We start from the raw sequence: 20,143 nt of genomic DNA on the forward strand, positions 1-20,143 counted from the left end.
TTCAACTTTAGTTTACCGTTAATCTATAATTTAACATTAAAGCCATATAATATATTTTATTTTGTTTTCAATATTTTACTATTATACTACATACGGAAATTAATAATTTAAATTATTAAAATTTAAGATATTTTTATTATATTGAAATATATTACACAAAAACAATTATTCTGAAGTACTTAATTCGCAATAAGCTTCTTAAAATCAATTTACTTGACAAAACTCGTAAACCGAAGGATTTTTTTTAAATTTAAATTGGTGTCATTATAAAGTATTTATTTTTAATAAAAGTACTTTGTGCTTTAAGTGACAAAAGATAACTGTTATTTTTGTGCTATAATTGTACCAACCGATGGAGAATGCCTGCTACAAATTGCAATAATTGTTAAATAAAATTCCCAACACACTGTTCTATTATTATTTTTTTATTATAATACCATAAAGTAATAACAAATTAGAGAAAGTGTACGATTGTAAACTCTTTTTAAAAAAAAAATCAACCACCTAAAATTCTTTATTGAAAAAGAAAAAATACTTTTCGTGGTTGAAAGAAAAAGGTTAAAAAAAAGTATCAGGTTAAATAACTACATTCATTAAGGAACATCTGTTTTCATGTAAAATATTTACATTGAAAATCATATGTAAATAAACCATTGAAACTGTTCTACCCCTTTCCTTTTTCTCGCCTTTATTTTCCTATTCTTTAGTAGGTTTTCTGTAAAAACTCACTTTGTATTTTATTGGTTAAGTATTCAAACCGTCTAGTGAGTTGTGATACGCTATTTTGATGCGTGTTCCGCGTTGTGTTTCGAGTTTGGTCTTACAAAATAGCTCTACTGATAACTGACATCTTCTATTTCGTTTCAAAACATATTTGAGCGTTTGTGTTCCGTTTCATTTTAAATTGCAATTGGATATGTTCAATCAATAAATTGTTCGGAAGTATTAACTCGTAATAAATTCTCTTCCAGAAATCAGAGTGGATCTGTGATCTATGTATAAACAAAAAGGAAACTACAATTAAAAATTAAATACTTATCATACGTTATGCGACATGTTTTTAATTTTAATCGTACATTAACTCTAAATTGTGCCTATAATTGTATGTAATCACTGCTCTCTGATTTCCTCACACACGCCCTCTCTTGGAGAGATATCATCAGTTTGCTCTTAAATTTGTTAATTAGATTATACCGTAATTAACTTATTTAAATTAAAATTCGGAAAACTGGACATAACTTTATTTATATCACTCGTAATAAAATAACTTATTTGACTCTGTCAAAGCGTATGAGACATGTTAATAAAAAAATATCGGCGTATGTTGATAAATATCTAACTATACTAATATTATAAATGGGAAAGTCACTCTGTCTATTTGTCTGTTTGTTGGTTGCTCTATCACGGCCAAACAACTGAACCGAATTAGATAAAATTGGGTATGAAGGAAGCTTGAACTCCAAAAAGGACTTAACCTATTTTTTTATTCCTAACAAACAACCCCAAGCCGAATCCGTGGGCTACAATTCTATAAATAAATAGTACCTAGGTACGTTTAGATGTTAGCCCGACGCTTTCACCAACTTTTGAAATAAATTCATTTAGTGTACAATAGTAATCTTGTATATTAAACAATAACTTAACAATTCTGGGTTCCAGATTGAAACACATGCTTAAACTCCATTTGAAATAACTTTAACATAATGTCAAACGAAATTATGCACTATTAACTTACGATAACACATCGGAGAAAATATTGAAATGATGTAGACTTAGTCATATTACTATTCTAAAACATTGTTTTCTTAGAATATAAGATTTTGTCAGAAAAAGTTGCAAGTCTATATAAAAGGATTTTTTTATTACGTTCTGACAAATAGTACCAATAAGGTTAAAGCTATCTATCAAAAAATAAACATAATAATTTTATGTATGTATTAACTTTATATTGCAATAACAAAAAAATGGGTTCCAATCCATAAAAGTTAATAAATGCTTAGATATTTCAACAAAATTATTTTTCAAACACCTATATCCACAATGTTACGAGTACTTAACTCATAAAAGTATGATATTTGCACATCGTTATTAACTAATTTATGAACATTTGTTAACACTATTAACTAAACGATACGATACCTATCGTAATGAAATAAATTACAGTTCCACTTAGCATCCTCTAATTAGTAGTAGGTATACAAATCATAAAACTATTAAATGATTTAAATTTGTAATGAAATAATTTTAATATACTTAAAAATGGCACACACACACACATTTAACTCTATTGGTACGTATACGTGGCGTATGCCAGTAGAGCTCCCAGTCGACATGATTTTTCCGACGTCATTTAAACAAAACTTTTATGAATTATATACCTAAATCTTCCTCATGAATCACTCCGTCTATTGGAGAAAGCCGTGTGAAAATCCGTTCAGTATAATTGAGTATATCTCATTCCTCTGTAGTATTGTCTGTCTAGACATTCAGACGCGGCATGTAACATAGTCATGAAAATCAGTCGCGTACTTAAATAATCGCGCATACAATATGAACAGATGATATAAGATTTCTCTCAGAACCTCTTTTTTGGAGTCGGTTAAATAAACAACTAACGATGTTTATATTGCTGTGTGGATGTGTACACACTTGAAAGAGACAGTGTTCACATATTAATGACACATTTGTCAGTCGTTTGACTGTAATGATCGAGACCCAACAGGTTTTAATAGGGCCGTCTGATAGCATTACCGTCAGTCTTGTCTTCTATATACCTAAATTTAAAAAACGTCGATAAGCTAATGAGTCTGTGTGGGAATAGTAATACTAGATTAAAACCGGGCTTCGCTCGGGTAAAAAAAAATAAACAAATATGGTTTATTCTTTACTTTTTATATAACCTATAACTTTTCATAAACTTTGATCTATAATTTATTGTGAATAAGCTTCTATCAAGTCTATCGTACGCCTGCACGAAATTGTTATTTGGAACACATTTTCTGAACGCAACCCGTAAACGCCAACTTGGACGCCCGTTGAACTGTCCTGTCATTGAACTGTATGGATTTAATATCAAAATATCCCGATTATACGAATTTTGCAGATATATGTTGATCTATAATTGTGGATAGGTTTCGATCGGGATTATCGTAGACCTGCACGAAAATATTAATACAGGTTTATTGAGATTAATATGTAGGTATAACGACAAACATAGGGATGTCCCTAAAATATTATTTAGATTAGTCGTTAATATTATTGAAATAATTCAAATATAAAAACATGTTCTTAATATTGATAGCTTTTATTTAATTTATTATCTGTAATTCGTTATATTAATATCTTGTTTCTAAATAATATTGTATGCAATGCAGTAAATACATGTAACATATGTGAAACCTTTTTGCAATAAAATAATTTCACATATTCATTGCTCCTTCAAACTGCACTCTTATCGCACTCAAAAATGTTTAAATACTGATTCGAACTCCAGTTGACAACCTTAAATGCTCCTTGTATACCAAACCTATTTACGTCTAACTTTACGCTAAGTCAAGGACATGCTTACATAACATTATAAAACCGTTATGTTTGTAATGCGATACTTAAGATATTTTATGTGACACGGTACTTTATACTTGTACTTGCAGTTAGTCATTGCGCAATACGCGTCGGGCGAAATTAGTCTTGAGTCCTATTATCAATGAATACAATACAAAAATGTATTGTTTCGAATCAAGTTCATTCATATGTAAATTGAGCGACAACCACAATATTTTAGTTTTTTTAGTGTTTTGCATAACTAAATAAATTTCATAGAGAAAAAATCTTATCTACAGCTTCGATATCACGTAAAACGTCGAAAAATTTACGATAGCGCACTACGCTTTGTTTTCCGCTGCAAAATACATTTATGCCTACAAACCATTCTACCCGGGGATAAAAATCAGCAGTACCTTTTCCGTCACGGTGGCACCACATCTTACACATATAACATACTAGTTTTGGCCTACGTTTTCGCTCAGGTTTTAGTGGTCGTTTGGTATTTTATACATAAAAACGTAAGCATAGGTCCACCATTAAGTGCACGCTAGCTTCATACCAAATTGCATTGAATTCGGCTCAGTGGTTAGACCGTGATCTTTCACGCATCTTGCATCAGACAGAAATACAGACAGACAGAGTTATTTTAGCATTTAAAACAGTAGTTAAGATAACCTTGACGCTGACGGCTTGCCTCTGTAAGGTTGACTTGCCTTGATTTTGGCTCAGGCTATTGACAAATCTCAACTTTGACTTGACTCCTCTATTGCAGTTTTGCGCCCGACCCGAGCCGACCACTACAACCGTGATTTAAAAAATAATTTTTGATTCCGACTTGTTTCAAAACATTAAAAAGGACACCTTGGGAACTAAGTAAAAGTATTTTTAAAACTATTTGGCTGTAGAGTGCCTGATGAATAGGTTGACATGCAAAAAATATTGCTGCTGATATTGTATTTATTTAAGAATGCTTTCAACTCTAGAGACAGCAGATCCACAATACATATTTTTGTCTTAGACTCTCTAAACTTACATTTATCCCCAAATAATTGTCGGGTTTCGTTCTCTAGTGCACAAACAACTAGAATCAAAACCTTACAACATCTGGAATATTTTATTCCAGATGTTTTTTAAGTTAATTAGACTAGATTTCCCGTAAGGTAAGGACACCATCTCTACTCTTTTATTTTCTATATTTATAGATTCAAATTTAATCACAAACCAAATACGCGGAACAGCGTTTATTGTATAATTCTGGCCCTTGATAACCCCAGTGCTCTAGTATTCCTAAAAAGCTTAAATATTACAAATGAAAAGACAGAGCAATGAAATACTGGACGAAAATAATCCATACATGTATGTATATTTCACTTTTAATACTAAAGTGCTGCCCTACCCTGATGATGTAAGTAATTACAAAAATATACCTTCGCCATTATTGCCACCTACCACCATTATATCTAACAGCATTATACCTATTTGTTGATTTGTCGCTTGAAAAAGTTATTTTAATCTTAATGTAAAGATACTTATCGATGTAGGTGTATTTATAATGGAATCAGTATCTTAATACCAAAGATAACCTACACTCAAATAAAAAAAAGTTTTATTTAAAATTGTATCTTGTAATACAAACAAACATATCCTTGAAACATTTTAAATGCGTTTTAGTAATACGACTTACAAATAATTATAATTACATTCATAAAAAAATGATTTAAAAACCATGCAACTACGAATATTATATTCCTAGTTAAGCCATAAAATTTAATAGGCAAATAATAATAATGAAAGCTCATTGTAAAAAAAACAATTATGAACAGTACAAGGTAGCCCTAGACAGATAACAGTGTTTCAGGAACTAGTTTACTACACCATCTTTTGGAAAGTAACCAAAACAAAACAACAATATTAAATGAATGTGTGCGTGAGCATGAATTTTTGCGTGGATAAAGATTTTATTTTTTAGAGCCTTAAAGAAACTAGCCGCTGGGACTATATATCAAAACCTATTGAGTTGTGATTTGTATATACGTATATATAATCTGTGTATTGTGTATACGCCTTAAATGAAAAAATGTTTCCCTGGTGGCTGGCTCTGTAATAGACAACGATATTACACAAAGACGTAAAATTTAAAAACAATCTTATTTTTTTTTTCTTGACAGAATTTAGGCCACGCCATTCAGTCTCAATGACCTGATGATGGAACATTCCGAAGCTCGGCTGTGTGTGCCTACTTCCGCACTCCTTAAAATAAAACCCAATAACTTTTTTCGCCTCAATTAGATTTTAAGGCGCCATGAGTTATGTAGCTAGTTAGCTGAGTAAATTAATCATTAAAAAAGATTTATAAATAAATTAATATTATCATAAATTATGTTTCAAAAGTAATTATGTTACAAAATAAAAGCTTCATAATGATAAAGATAATTAATCATACATTTCATGAGAAACAATGTTAGTGCGATCATTTTTACATCAAAGAAAAACAAAACCAATTCTGATTACTTCGTATTGAAATTAAATGTATTGAATTCAAACGAACGTTAAAATGATTTATCATTTACTCAAATTCATTTAAAGTGCTCGTTGAGCGGTGTCAAATTTAAATACCCGTTGCATTACTTGGTAATACAAAACGCCTTCATAAACAAAAACAAAAGAAAAAACACTATTTTCACATAATTTTGTTCCGAAATACAAAAGCATAAGAGCGAGAATTGAATGTATAAATAAAATAATATAAATGCATGGTGCGTTGTGTATTAAAATTTTTAAATGCATCTCTGCATTTCGGTCAATAACATCAGCTGCGCAATTCGTTTACGAGACACGTTTATTTTAGTTATTTATTTTTAGACGTTAAACGGTTTCTTACACGTTCCAAGGAAATTCAGTTTTCGTTTTATTAAAATTGAAACAATGAACGCTCTTCTGAAGTTGCTGGAATGTACCGTGTTGTGATATCGATATTATCTGTCAATTTTTATACAAATACTTTCAGCTTTATGTAGGGGTATTTTATAAATAACATCCTGTTATACATAATAAACCTTAAGCTATAGGTAAATGTAACAAAGATCGAAATTTGTAATACTTATATTTATTTTACATTACATTACTTCTACCAGAAGTCTTTGTGCAAGCCGTCAACCCATTATTTATTTTACCACAAAACAGTAGTACTCAGTATTGTAGTCTTCCAGTTTGAAGGGCAAGTGAGTCAGTGTAACTAGAGGCACGAGAGACAAAACATCTTAGTTCCCAAGATTGGGGCGCATTGGTTTTTTTAAGGCATGGTCAATAATTCATAATATATATGTAATGTTAAAATTTTTGTGAGTTCGTTCGAAAGTGTGTCACAGCTGACAGTTGTATTATCTACGATTACATTTGCGATTTATTTATCATATCTTAACAGTTTGGTCCACATTTATAACTAGAGGAAACAAAAGATATTATTATAATACTATAATAATATCTAAGATATATATATCAATAATTTGGAACAAATCTTTGTTCCGTAATAGAGTCGTATAAAGAAAAGATTTTGTAATTTTTTTCATACAATGATCAAAAGAGCTATTCTTCTTAGCAAATTAATACCAACAGCAATAAATTTATAATAAAACTATGTATTTTATTATTCCAAAGCTAGGCAAACGCTATAAATATGATAAGATCGAGACTGCAAACTGAATCCTGACTGCCTTGTTGGTCGCAGATCCCAAAGTCCTGATTTCAAACCCCAAATCGAGCTGAAAAAAGTTAGGTATTAAGTTTTCACTCGGTCACGTGGTCACGGGCGTGACCACGAACACTGCAAAGTGCTCGAAACGTCGGGATGATAAAATAAAATAATTAATATACTCGATTAAATCCGTTAAAACTAGTTTTATTTCAATGTGTAATAATCGCGAAAATCTAAGACAACATTATATCCCTATAAATATAACTGCTAGAAGGTACCATCACTTTGACCTTAATTACATTCAATGATTTAATCATCACGCCTGTTGGTAGGTACTAATAATAATTAGTGTCTGTGAAACTTGGTACTATAGTTTACGTATTTAGATAAATGAACACTCCCAATTTTTATTTTCTAAAGCTGTATAAATGTTTACACGCAATTTTGTCACATACCAACGTATTCTACGTACGTAAATTGTACAAACTACGGTTTAGAATTGATCATGATTTCGTCAATAATAATAAAATTATTGTAACAATAAAATAATTATTGTAATTTTACTTTTTATTATGATGAAAACATGTTTAATAAACCAACCTCAGAAGTCACAAGTGCCTAAAAAGTGTCAGTTGCAGACGGAACATTTGCCTTTTTATTCCTTCTTTTAATTTAAAAAATAAAAAAATATATTTGATGAGGTTTTATATGTACCAGTATACTATAGACCTTTTTATGAATGAAAAGGATGATGTTTGATAACTATTTACGGAGTCGTCCAACAATGACTCAGTATTGTTTCAAATAAACAATAAACTTTAGTCATATAAACGTCGTTTATCGCACCCTACATAAACGTACACGCTAACTTATTATAGAATATTTTATTATAATTAGAATTATCCGTGCGTTGCTCTCCACGTGATACATTTACAAACAGTATAAGAAGTAGTTATGTATGTTTTCGAGACCTTTGTTTTGATAATAAATCACTTATTTAATTTTAATGACATTTCAAATACCACGCAATCATTATACTTATTACTCGTTTACTCAACATTTATCCGATTGATTTAAAGTTATACAGTTGATAGTTGTATAAAATATAAGTTTGTGACGGATGACAGTGACAGTATTATGTCAAAAAACATAGTGCTCGCTGTCATCTATCAAAATATAATATAAATATGGCAAAAATAATAGTTGTTTTAATTTTGGTAACTTGAAAATATGAACATAAAAGTGCAGTTTCAAGTCACAGCCAAACACTTAAACTACAATTCATTTTTTTACGAATCATCATTATTCGTAAAAAAATATCTTTAATAGTGACAGGATCAGTGCAACATTCATATGTAATCATTGAACACGTGCTACTTTGGATTTGATAACAAGCATGATAAATATTAATTTACATGTAATATATTCGTATTATAATACATTGTTAAGTATTTATCCTTGTAAGCTCTATACCTAGAGATGACATGTTTAACACAACATTATGTATGTGTATATTACTTACTACCATAAATTTCTATTTTATTACCTAATTATATGTTATAATAAAGTGGCTGATAACCGCTCGCTAACATAAATTAAATTATAAATTATAAACTTATTCTAATCGATTTCAATGGCTACGATATTGTATACATACAACACAAACTCACACAATCATAATGTTTCATAGTTTAAAAACTGAAACATGTTATCTACGTGAAACATACTTTAAAAGATTAATAATATTATGTCATAGTACTAAAGACAATTTTCTTATTTATTTCAAAACAATCGTTCACGAAAAAACGCTTATCAATTCTTATAAAAATTCGAACATTCGAAAATCGAATTGAATACAATAACTTCCAAATCGAAAACTAAATAAAACTAAACTAATAAAAAATAAACATTTATCAATCGTATCGAAGTGATATTGAATTCCCATTCAAAACTAGTTTCGTTGTTGTCTAATATTAAGTAACAATGTCCAAAGAGAATATTAAAAAAATAAAAAAAAAACATTCTAAATAAGTGTAATGAAATGTTAAATAAGTCGAGGTTACAAACCAATTAACTAATGATGGCCTTTCAATATGGTTATAATAAATATTCTATAGAAGCATTTATACTGGCATAATTTTCAAATTTGGTAAAGTTATTTTTGGAGTGGTCATAAAAATAGAGATTGAAGAATAATAAGTACCCCATGTTTTGAACCAGGAACCATAAATATTGTCAGCGTGGGAATGAAACGTGTTGAGTCAAAGGGCTACAATTATATATGGCAATATTATGAGAGAATAAACGAAAACGAAATTGAAATGCCAATTCAATATTTTTTCCAATGTTTATTTATTTATTTTCAATCCTAAATATTGGATAACGTTTCGAAAAGCATATACACGCTTTATATCTTGAAATTTAAGCACAGGTGTGACAATTAAAATTAGCGCCAATTTTATTTTCAAAGTCATTCGAGATAAAAATTAAAATTCATGTTCATGTTTAATAAATTGTTTTCTACAAAAGTTGTAAGTCGTGACAAGTTAGATATTTTTTGTTCAAGACAATTTTCGCGTAGACATAATCGTTTCTGAAAAAATGCTGAACGAATCATAATGCATAATTTCATAGAATAAAATGAAATATATGAAATACTTACATCACCAATGCGCTCTCAACATCGGGAACTAAGTTGTTATGACCCTTGTGCCTGTAATTACACTGGCTCACTCACCCAAACACAACAATAGTAACTATTACTGCTTAGCGGTGGAATACATATGTATGTGATGAGAGGGGACTACCCAGACGGTCTTGCACAAAGACCTACCTCCAAATAGTCGGTGGTACCTACTCAGAACGGAAAACGTTTAATCCTAAGTTTTAATTAATATTTCCACTGCTATGTTTATAATATTAGTCAGTTTTATATTATTAATATTTGCTATTAGTAATAGTTACACGTGTGCATAAAGTTGTGCATTCTGTGGTTTTCTGTAATTGAAGCATTAGCATTAGCAGCCTGTAAATTTCCCACTGCTGGGCTAAAGGCCTTCTCTCCCTTGAAGGTTTGGAGCATATTCCACCACGCTTCTCCAATGCGGGTTGGCGGAATACACATGTGGCAGAATTTCGTTGAAATTAGACACATCCAGGTTTCTTCACAATATTTTCCTTCACCGCCGAGCACGAGATGAATTATAAACACAAATTAAGCACGTGAAAATTCAGTGGTACCTGCCTGGGTTTGAACCCGAAGACAAAAATATAATTCTTCAGATTTGATTGGAAGTTTGTGATAGGTATTGTATGGGCACTCTTTATAAAAGAGCACAACCTAATAAAAAAGTATAAGACTGAAATATGATATTTTCTAGTTATACTTTTTCTATATAAAAAGTCTCGTGATTGATCGTCGACGTTAGGTATATCTCACTTGTCTCTCCTTCATATTGTTCGTAAATACTCGTTTATCACTCATAAGTGTTGTCTGTCAAATCTGATAATAAAGTTATGTGTACATCCAAACGATTCGATGAATATTGATTAAATATTAAAAAATGGATATATACAGTGGAATCCGTTTAAATTGACATCGAACAAACACGTCATAATAACCGGACGTCATACAAAGCGTTTTGTGAAAAAAATAAAATATATAGGTAGGTATAATAATAGGTATTTTGCACGTAATAAGTACATACGAAACATGTAGGTATGTACTACATTTTTCATATTTTAATGTAAGTAATCTGTAATTTTTGTCTGCTTTTGTTTTGTAATAACAGTCTTTAATACTTTTGTGTATAGAAGACAAAGCCATGGTCAAATTATAATTTTCACTATTGCTATGAACAAATCTGCAGCATTTACTGCCTCTTCTGCGGTAGGTTATGATTCTTCCTCGCCTTCTATTCCCCCGTATGTGATGCGTGACCTTCAAGTGTCAATTATTCACTCAGATTAAAAAAAAAACGAGCCGGGTGCTGAACGAAACATTACCGAAGGTGTAAAGAATCATGTCAGTCATTAATAACCGGACTTAATTTATTAAAAATGAGTCAGAATAGAAGTCATTATATCCAACTTTTTTACAACGAATTTTATATGAGAACCAAACTTCATCGTGTAAATACGTCACAATAAACGGTTGGTCAATATAGGCGGAGTCATAATAAACGGATTCTACTGTATTTACAACATTACATAATAAAGCAAATGATGATCCAAGTAATCGAAAATTGTACCGAATCAAATAGTTTTTCTGTTAATAAATTCTTAGCAGCAGCGCAAATGAAAGAATTTTACGGAAATGCTTAAGTCATGTACTCGTCACTTGGTTTGTGATAGATCCTTATCAGGGCATGATGAAAACTTTTTCCAAGCACCTGTTATTGATGTTTCCTTGAATAATAATATCAAAGATTTAGAGTAAAATAAAATAATACCGTGAAAAAGAGAATTTACTTTGGATTGAACGAATTATTTTATGTTTTAATTAATTATTTTTGTTCGCACGGTAGTCTCTTTTGAAATCTACAGTTGTTTTGGAAGTAGTCACGTTGTTGTTAGTCTTTTGAATTTATTAAGAAACTTATCGACAGATATTAAGAAACTTGCAGACGTTGGTACATTTGAACGTTTAGTAACCGCGTAAAAAGTACGTTTTTTTGTACGTTTGACCCAATTAACTCGGAGAGGGTACAATATGTCCTTTTTATTTGCCAATCTTTTGTGATTTTTTAGGAAAATAAATTTATATTGCACATTTTTAACACAGAAGAAAAAGTCAAAAACTTCCACTACAAGAAAAACTTCAATCCTTTTGCTAAGGCCTTTTGCCTCGCTTTCTTCTAACATGTATTAGAACTTACGACAAGACAATCAATTTAGGACTTACAAACCATTTCAATAAAAAAATAAAACTATACCTAAGATTAACATTAACTTCTATGAAATCCAGAAAATAATTCTGGTTAATTGTTGACTGCAGTGTAAATAAGTAAGTACTTTATTTTTTCTGTGAGTCATGTTTCAAAATTTACAATGCATAAAAGATACACAGTACGTGACAAAACCAGATGTCATAAAGGACTGATTGTAGAGTCCGGCAAGGCCACCTCGATAGCCACAATCCGTTCACTATTAATTTAACTAGCCAATAGCAACGCGTTAAACAGTACACCAATAAATTTAATCACCCACAAAAATCTCCCTAAAGCAATGTAATACTGACACACAACCAGTTAAGAATTAAGTGGTAGACATCTTAATAATAAGTACTTAATAGCGTCATTCATGCGACAAGCAACAATCGAATCAAAGCAAAACCTTAAGTTACATTGAATTTTTCTGCGTAAAAAGAAACGAAAAAAAGTTTCAAATTAGGTTAAAGAATAAATAACTTACCTAGATACAACCTTAACCTAAATTTGAATTCTAATAATCCGTTACGGAAAATGTCCAATCTTTATTTTTAAAAATTTCACCGTCACTTCTCTCATGATTATATTAAAGTTATTGTTATTGTTATCTTCTCATGATAGATGTAATTGTCATATTTATGATTGCTATAAAACTGACGTGAATTACTAACTTGGCGCGATCTATTCCAAGGTTTCCAATTTCAGTTTAGGAGAAACCATTAAGACGTACGTCATTCTGTGCTCATTTTTAAAGCAAAGCACCTCCAGCGGCAAGCGACTCAGTTTTGGGCCCACACTTCCACAGTCATAAAATCCAAAAAAATGCTTCGTTTAGATTTGCCATCAGTACAGTTTGCTATTTCTACTGTAAAATACTAATTAGAAATATGATGTCTTACGATTCATAGTATTCTGGAACTGCAAGACATTCCTATTACTTTTTTCAAGGCCAATGGATCTGCATATCGTCATATGATCAATTTATTTGTCTAATCAATGAGGTCTACAGGAATCAACATTTAGTATTTTCTTTGTAAATTAATTTACTTAAATCTGATTGTGTAGAAGTATGTTACAATAGTGTCCACCTTGCTCATGAATGATTTTCTCGTGACGAATTTACGCGTAAAATTATCAAACTATACTATGACGTATATAAAACTGTTAAATAGTTCAATAAACATAAAGGATGTTACGTAGGTACCGATGCGTACTAGTTTATTTACCAAATACGTCTGACGGTGAAAGTTAGTCAGGGTTCAAAAGATGTTAAAATCTAAGGTTCCAGCAGCTGACTGGACATTGCTGAATATAGACATAAAAAAATTTAAGCTATAATAAATATAATCCGATACATATTTCCGTAAGACTGTTGATTGCACTATCGGTGAAAGTTTTGAAGACTTTTGGCTTAAATGAGGTATTGATGATCGTAAAAATAACAATAGTAAATAATCGATACACAAAGTAAGCAATTTGATCCATTAAGAGTCCTTCAATTTGCTTCATAATTCCCATTGTTCTATTCAATGGAAAACATTGTGGTACAAGAGATATAGCATTTCATCAGATTGGACACAGCGTGCTTAAGCAGAGTAATGTTTAAAACGATCTTGGTTAGTTAATTTTTCGAAATTTATACTATGTACCAAAAAACATCCAGATAAATGTATAATGTAGCAATAGAACGCCAAAATAACTCGATAATGAAGATGTTAATGAAGATACAATTCACTCAATTCTTCGTATTGTTGTGTTCCGGTTCAGCTTAGTATGATTGGTGCAAATAAAAGAATTTTTAATATTTACAACCCCAATGCCTGCTACCACTTAAGAGAAAATAAGGTGGCTCATTTCACCACCCGCCTACTAGACGCTAAGATCGCATTTATTAAACCGACGCAAGGGACGTAAATGTTTTACGGCACACTGACGGTTGAATCTATAATGTATTGCATTGGACTTAATACTTCTTAGTTCTAGCAGTGCCAATACTGATAGTGACTATTTACCATGAAGGGGCACATTCAGCTGGTGTCAACACTGCACTACTATACTGATCACACTACTCACTAGATGAATTAAACTTCCATGTTCTTGAATAACTCAATTTATTGACTCGCATACAATATTCATATGTAAATCATTTGTACAAAACATCAGCGCGATTTAAAAGACAAGTAATTCCATCTATACAATTTTATGAGAAATAAAACTAATTGACATAAATGACACAAAATAGTTTAGACATTCCGCCCACCAAGAACTCGTTCTTTCAAATTACTCATAAAATAAAAAATGAAGTTATATAATAATATAAAGGCCGCCCACCATGACACAGTAAATTAAACGAGTATAACAACAATTATAGTAAATAAATTTAGAACAAACACAAACACACAACTTTAACACTCTTAATCACAATAACAAGATTTAATCACCATTGACAGACTCAGTCATGGGTAAAAAACAAAGTTTGTTACAAGCTCTTTTGAGAAGACCATTCTTGGTTTTAACTGTAACAACACGGGTTATATTGTCCTTCCCCGAGTGCTTCTCCTCAATTTTTCCAAGTAGCCACTTTGCGGGTGGCAAATTTTCGTCTCTGATAATAACTATATCACCAATCTCTGGTTCAGCTCTCTTCGATAACCACTTAAACCGTTGGTTTAATGTAATCAGATATTCAGCTGACCATCTCTTCCAGAAATCATTTAACATTTTTTGTACAAGTTTCCATCGCTGTAGACCTGTGATATTGCTTTTGGAGTAATCTTCATCAGGAATTGTTATCAATGGTTCTCCAATAAGGAAATGACCGGGAGTTAGTGGCAATACGTCATCCGAATTATCACTCATTTGACACAACGGTCGTGAATTCAAACACGCCTCTATCTGCGTCAGTACCGTAGAAAGCTCTTCATAAGTTAAAGTAGTGTCACCTATAACTCTTTTGAGATGATACTTTGTAGATCGAACACCGGCCTCCCAAAGTCCTCCAAAATTTGGTGCTTGAGGTGGTATATAGTGCCACGTAGTACCTTCATTTGCGAGCAAGGTTTTTATTTCCGTAGAAAAGTCAGAAGTTGCCTTATTAAACATCTCTCTCAATTCTTTATCAGCACCTACAAAATTGGTACCATTATCGCTATACAGATCCTTACAATAGCCCCTTCTGCTCACGAATCTTCGAAAGGCTGCTATGAACCCTTCAGTAGATAGGTTGGAAACTGCTTCTAAGTGGATAGCGCGGGTAACCATACATATAAAAACACATATATAGCCCTTATAAGATTTTGAACCGCGACCTGGCGCGACTCTCAATTTTATGAAGCCAGTAAAATCTACTCCCGTAGACTTAAATGCTCTCTCCGGCTTCAGTCTCACTGACGGGAGTTGACCCATAAATGGATGAGTTTTTTGTCGTGAATATCTGACGCAAGTAATACAATTTCTGTAGCATTTTTTCACATTATCTCTTGCCCTTAATATCCAAAACTTTGATCTTAAATAATTTAGCATTGCTAGCGGTCCACCATGCAGGGTTTTTAAATGAGCATCTTGTATAATTAATTTTGTGAGGTGACTCGTACTAGGTAAAATAATAGAATGTTTCGTATCAAAACTTGCCTGAGAATGTTCAATGCGACCACCAACTCTTAAAATACCATCGACATCAAGAATAGGACAAAGGGTATGTAAGTTGCTAGATTTTGATACATATCCATTAGACTTTAACTTATTAATATCATTCTTAAAATGGAAATATTGGGTGTCTTTTATACAAATTCGTAAAACTATGTTCCTTTCTTCTGGCGTAATGTTTTCTGATAGAAGTTTCATCTTATTTGGTATTCTCCATAGCAGAACTCTTCGACAATAAGATAAAACTCGCAATAGTCTCTGCAAATTCGAAAATTTCGTCCACAGGAATTCCTCTTCCTTTATTTGAACTACTGCGCTCATATTCTTAATGGGTCTTTGTTCCTCGTTAGTTATAAAATTACTGGATTTATATGTTTTGTACTCATTAATCTCTTTAAGCCATGATGGGCCACACCACCATAAATTGAGATCCTTCAAGTCTTCGGCTTGAATTCCTCTTGATGCACAATCAGCAGGATTCTCCTTTGAGTTGACATGATTCCATTGGTCTCTATTTAGAATCGTCAATAATTCTGACACTCTATTGCTGACGAACGTCGTCCAACGACTTGGTTCGCCCGTTATCCATGCTAACACTATGGTGGAATCGGACCAAGCTCGTAATCGTTCCTTTGGAATGTTAAGAACTTGCGACACTTCAAACATTAATTGGGCTGCAAGTAGAGCTGCACATAGTTCAAGACGTGGGATGGATATTTCTTTCTCCACTGGGGCAACTCTAGTTCTTGCCGTGATTAGATGAACTCTAACATTCCCTATTTCATCTCTACTTTTCATGTAAACTGCAGCAGCATAGGCAGCTTGCGAAGCATCTGCAAATGCGTGAAGTTCTACGTAATAGTCACGTTTTACTTGCAACCATCTTGGAATCATTATGCCTTGTACGTTAATCAAATCTCGTCGAAACGCTAGCCACTCTTTTAACAGGTCTGGTGTAAGGTTATCATCCCAAGCTAAACCAGACTTCCACAACTTCTGCATGTAAATTTTGGCTGTAATGATAACAGGCGCAATCCATCCCAATGGATCGTACAATCTTGCGATATCTGATAATACCTTCCTTTTCGTTACGGGCATATCTGCTTCAGGTAAATGATGCAAGTATTCAAAATTATCTGTATTTTTATTCCAACATATACCTAGAACTTTAATCATATTATTTTCTTTAAAAATCACAGCTTGATCTGATCTTATTTTATCTGCTTTGATGTGATTAAGTAACTTCTCGCTATTTGTGCACCACTTTTGTAGACAAAAGCCTCCAGCATTCATCAATTTGTTCATTTGATCGTAGATATCAATAATCTCAACTTCATCATCACCGCCCGTTAATAAGTCATCCATATAAAAATCTTGCAAAGTTATCTTGGCTGCTATTGGGTACTTGGACTTCTCATCTATTGCTAGTTGTTGCAGACATTTTACGGCTAAATATGGTGCGCATGAGGTACCAAATGTGAGTCTTACATGTTTATAGGTTTCTATGGGTTTGTTCGGATCAAATCTCCACAAAATTCTCAGACAATCTGAATCATCACTATGTACACGAATCTGCCTGTACATTTGTACAATATCAGCTACAACACAGTATGGATGAAGTCTCCATCTCATTAAAATATGCCTAAGATCTTGTTGAAGCTTAGGACCTATGATAAAGCAGCTATTCAACTAACGTTCAGCTAACGTTTCAACGTTGTTAGATCCTTTACAAGAGGCGTCAAAAACACATCGAACCTTGGTAGTTTCTTTGTCTTCTCTTACAACAGCGTGATGTGGAAGATAAAATGCTCTAGAACTCGTATCTGAATTCGAGACCTTAATCATATGACCTTGAATTATGTAATCTTCTATCACCTTTTTGTAATCATCATATAAGGCTGGATTTTTTATTAGTTTTCGTTCTAGTAGTTTAAATCTTCTTAGTGCAATTTCTTTTGTTTCACCTTTAAAACACTGTGGATCTTCTTCCTTAAATGGTAACCTTACTATGTACCGTCCTTCTTCATCTCTTTTTGTTGTTTTTTCAAAAAACTCTTCACAAATTGTCTCGTCTCTTGTCATTTTCTTAACTATATTCTCTGGTCCTCTTTCTATCTCCCAAAATTTGGTTAAGAGTTGGTCCTCTTCCAATTGTAGATGGAGATTGATAATCTTATTATATTTATTAGTCTTATGAATACGTCCTGATAATATCCAACCTAATTGCGTGTTCTGTGCAATGAGGCCACACTTCGATGGATGTTTCTTAAGACCCTCTAAGATGATTTGGCTAAGAATGTCAACGCCCAAAATAATATCAACTCTGCTTGGTTCTCCGAATTGCGGATCCGCCAGTGATAAATTCTCAATTTCTGGCAAGTCCGTGATTGAAGTTGTATTATTTGGTAAGAAGGAAGTCAATTTACTCAAGACAAATGCTTCAACTGGCATTGTAAAAGAATGATATCGTGACTCTAGTATAAATGAAACCGAACTCTTTGTACGTGTCTTCCCGTCTCCTACTCCTGTTATAAGGCCATTCACTGATGTACGTTCAAGACCCAGAGCTTGAACAGTAGCTTCGTTGATAAATGATGCCTCAGAACCTTGATCTATAAGAGCACGCGCAAATTGATAATAGCCAGTTTTTGCTTTAATTTTGACCACTGCTGTAGCCAATAATACTTCTCTGCGTGTCTCCTGTGTAAAGTGAGTTGATATCTTAGTTTCAGTTTCTGTTGCGATGTTAAGCTCCTTCGACTCGCAAGGAGATGATTCTTGTTTTCGTTCAATATGCAACAAAGAGTGATGACGTTTTCCACAACGCCGACAGCAGGTTGATTGGCGACAAAACTTAACTGCATGATTATGTCCCAAACAATTAAAACACAATCTCTTTGCTTGCACAAACTCAGTTCTTTCTTCAGGAGATTTATTTGCAAATTGCTTGCATTGATATAGTATGTGTGATCCAGAACACATAGTGCAGGTATTTGTACGTGAAATAGCTCCATTTTTTTCATAAGTGGAATGAAATGATTTCTGCTTGATTAATTGTTTTGATGGATTTATCATCTCTAATGTTCTAAAGCGTGTTTCTAGAAATTGTGATAAATCTTTCCACGTCGGTAAGGCGTCTGACTCAGTCTGACTAACATGCACTTCCCATTGCTTACGAGATTCTTGATCTAACTTGGATACAACTAAATAATTAATGAATAAGTCCCAATTTTCAATGTTTACACCTAAGTTGCTCAGAGATTTCAGGCACGCTGTAGTAGTATCCAAAAGTTGTTTTAAATTAACCACCGAATCAGTAATTATATTTCTTTGGCAAAATAGCTTCTTCATAATCTCATTGGTATTGTATCTGAAATTATTGTAGCGCTTGACTAACATTTTCCACGCTTCACCATAATTAATTTCTGTAGTTGATAAATTTTTTAATAGGTTTGCAGGTTCTCCCAAAAGACTGCTCTTTAGATAATGCAGCTTTTGCACTCCACTTAAACTTCCGTTTTCATGGATGAGTGATACGAAGAGATCATAAAATGTTTGCCATTCATCATAACCACCTGAAAATGTTGGTAAATTAATCTGCGGCAATCGTACTTCATACATGTTCGTCGGCTGATTAGAAGAATTTTTCTTTGAAATTGTTGACGTTATTTGCTCAAGATCTTCTTTTAACTTCACTTTGAATTCGAAATAAATTTCATCATATTTATCAAAGATCTCATTTCTAAAGTAACTTAATTTTATTTTATCAGCAACTGTCACTTTAGAAACTATTTCTAAATGTTGATCAAAGAAAATCGGATATAATTTCTCTATATGTTCAAGCTTCGATTCTATATATGCCCGAGTAATTCTTTCCCTTGGTGATTTTTTATAATTGCGAAAAGCTTTCTGTAAATTTTCTAATTGATCTTCTTGTTTTAAAATCGTAGACTCCATTTTATAGTTTGATTTACTAAACTGTCAATGTCAACGAACTCATATTTTGAAATCTTGAAATTATATATATAATTCAGTCTTTTAATACATTTTTTTTTAAATCTGTATATATATCGCGAATATTTGAAGTCTCAGTTGAACACAATTTATTTTTAAGTCTTTCGGAATTACACAATCATTATTTTTTCTAAGTCCCACAATTTCACAGATTATTCTTAGTCTTTTATCGCACTTTTATTTTAACATAGGTTCAGTTTTCCACTCAATACACGATGTTCTACGTCCTTAATATATCTTCCTCCTCAATCCTGAATATTTCCCGGGTTTCGGCACCAGAATGTCAACACTGCACTACTATACTGATCACACTACTCAC

At 32.2% G+C, this 20,143-nt stretch overlaps 2 protein-coding genes across 2 annotated transcripts in view; one reads left to right on the forward strand and one right to left on the reverse strand.

Annotated features, from left to right (window-relative positions):
- The window catches only part of LOC125070896 (b(0,+)-type amino acid transporter 1-like), a 34,371-nt gene that overhangs the window by 138 nt on the left and 14,090 nt on the right, over positions 1-20,143 (forward strand). The gene's annotated exons all lie outside the window — the stretch shown is intronic.
- On the reverse strand, positions 14,599-18,261 carry LOC125071140. The gene is made up of 3 exons (XM_047681231.1): positions 17,505-18,261; positions 15,834-17,234; positions 14,599-15,290 (listed from the first exon to the last, which is right to left on the reverse strand). The coding sequence occupies exons 1-3, from the start codon at positions 18,259-18,261 to the stop codon at positions 14,599-14,601; spliced, it is 2,850 nt and encodes a 949-aa protein (XP_047537187.1).

The sequence above is a fragment of the Vanessa atalanta genome, chromosome 18, assembly GCF_905147765.1.
Source record: "Vanessa atalanta chromosome 18, ilVanAtal1.2, whole genome shotgun sequence".
In the NCBI taxonomy this organism is placed as follows: domain Eukaryota; kingdom Metazoa; phylum Arthropoda; class Insecta; order Lepidoptera; family Nymphalidae; genus Vanessa; species Vanessa atalanta.

Bases quoted from the DNA above. Each gene is read 5' to 3' on its own strand.
- LOC125071140 (XM_047681231.1), bottom strand. From the start codon at position 18,261: ATGCCAGTTGAAGCATTTGTCTTGAGTAAATTGACTTCCTTCTTACCA. The intron at 17,235-17,504 runs GTTAGTTGAATA...TGCAACAACTAG, and splicing joins CGTTGAAACGTTAGCTGAAC to CAATAGATGAGAAGTCCAAG. The intron at 15,291-15,833 runs GTATTTTAAGAG...CCAATTTTGTAG, and splicing joins TCCTATTCTTGATGTCGATG to GTGCTGATAAAGAATTGAGA.